The sequence below is a fragment of the Gavialis gangeticus genome, unplaced genomic scaffold (assembly GCF_001723915.1).
Source record: "Gavialis gangeticus isolate Ggan-Ray unplaced genomic scaffold, GavGan_comp1, whole genome shotgun sequence".
NCBI lineage: Eukaryota > Metazoa > Chordata > Crocodylia > Gavialidae > Gavialis > Gavialis gangeticus.
The window spans coordinates 29,211,131-29,212,367 of record NW_017728993.1 but is presented as its reverse complement, the minus strand read 5'-3'; the positions used below and the strand labels follow the sequence as shown (position 1 = coordinate 29,212,367).

The 1,237-nt window shown below is 47.4% G+C and overlaps 1 protein-coding gene across 1 annotated transcript in view; it reads right to left on the bottom strand.

The window, feature by feature from the left end:
• AK5 (adenylate kinase 5) overlaps positions 1–805 on the bottom strand; it is a 177,903-nt gene extending 177,098 nt beyond the window's left edge. The window contains exons 1-2 of the mRNA XM_019528327.1: positions 746–805; positions 247–433 (exon numbers count right to left, since the gene is read on the bottom strand). Coding sequence (XP_019383872.1) covers positions 247–433; positions 746–805 — 247 coding nt within the window. The remainder of the gene's footprint in view (positions 1–246; positions 434–745) is intronic.
• Between the last annotated feature and the right edge of the window lie 432 nt (positions 806–1,237).

Here is a 1,237-nt window from a genome sequence, read left to right as displayed (position 1 = left end):
GGGGGGGGGGGGGAGGTTGGCCATTTCAAGATTGGTTGTCTATGAGTTACTTGTACATTTGTATAAATAACTTGGAGTGTGAATATTTTTAGACCTATAATTTTTCCCTGTGGACATGAAGTGTAACATCTCATTTGTCACTGAGCTACAAAGTAACTTATTTACTCATACAATTTTAGCAGCAATAATGAAACTGTCTAATATTATGTTGAAATATAAAATGTTCAGCTGAAGGTTATACATTACCATTTCTAAAAAAGGATCTTCTGGATTGTCCTCCATTGAGCGGGGGTAGTGTCCTCTTCTCTTGACTAACAAAAGTGTCCCATTTCACTTTCTCTGATCCTCCCAGTTCTTTCACTTTCTGTAAACAGCTTTCCAAAAATTCTATGGGGTCATCGGGTTTGTAACAGATCAGTCCATTCAGCAAACTCTGAAACAATATCCAAGAGTAAAGTATAAAGCAAAGACTACGAAAGAAGACAGAAGCCAGTACCCTGAATTTAATTTGATTGCATGCCATGCCTCCACACCCAAAAACTCCAGTGGAGCCCAGGCTTGGGGCATGCAAGGAATGCAGGACTGTTGATGTCACACATATTACTTGGAATATGAGGCTTTCAGATTTGGCTTTATTTTTGTCCGTTAGCAACTAAACAAAAAGCTGTAAAAAGTATCGAGTTTGTCTTAATCTTTTCTAGAACTGCATCCCTGGTTGACAAACCAGATTAACCCCAAAGCTTACGCGGTCTACTTTCCTGCTTAGTTCCACAAAATGCATCGTTTTCTGAAAGACCACGGCCATCTTGCTCATGGGAATGCACTAGTTATGGGAGACAGCATGTTTTAAGCACTCTTTCTTCACTGGCATGGTCTTGAGAGCTGTCACCCAGCAGGTGATAGGAGCTTGACATCTTTTAGGCGCTTCTGGGAATAAACGGACCACTGAGGTCCGGTCGCTTGGAAGTTCCCCTCCCATAAGATGCCTGCATGACAGCAGTGCACAGATCAGTGGGGAGGAGGCAAGGTCAAGAAAAAGGGTGCCCCCCGCCCCTCCTGTGCAGCCGGGCAAAAGGTGGCGGGCTCCCCGGGGCTGTCCCCCAGGCTGACAGGCGCTTGTAGCCGAGCGGGATGCGCTGCGGGGCCCTTGCCGTTCTCCCCAGCTTCCCCTAGGCTGGGCGCCGCTGTCACTCGCGGCCAGCCCCAGCCCCAGCCCCAGCCCCAGCCCTGGGGCGTC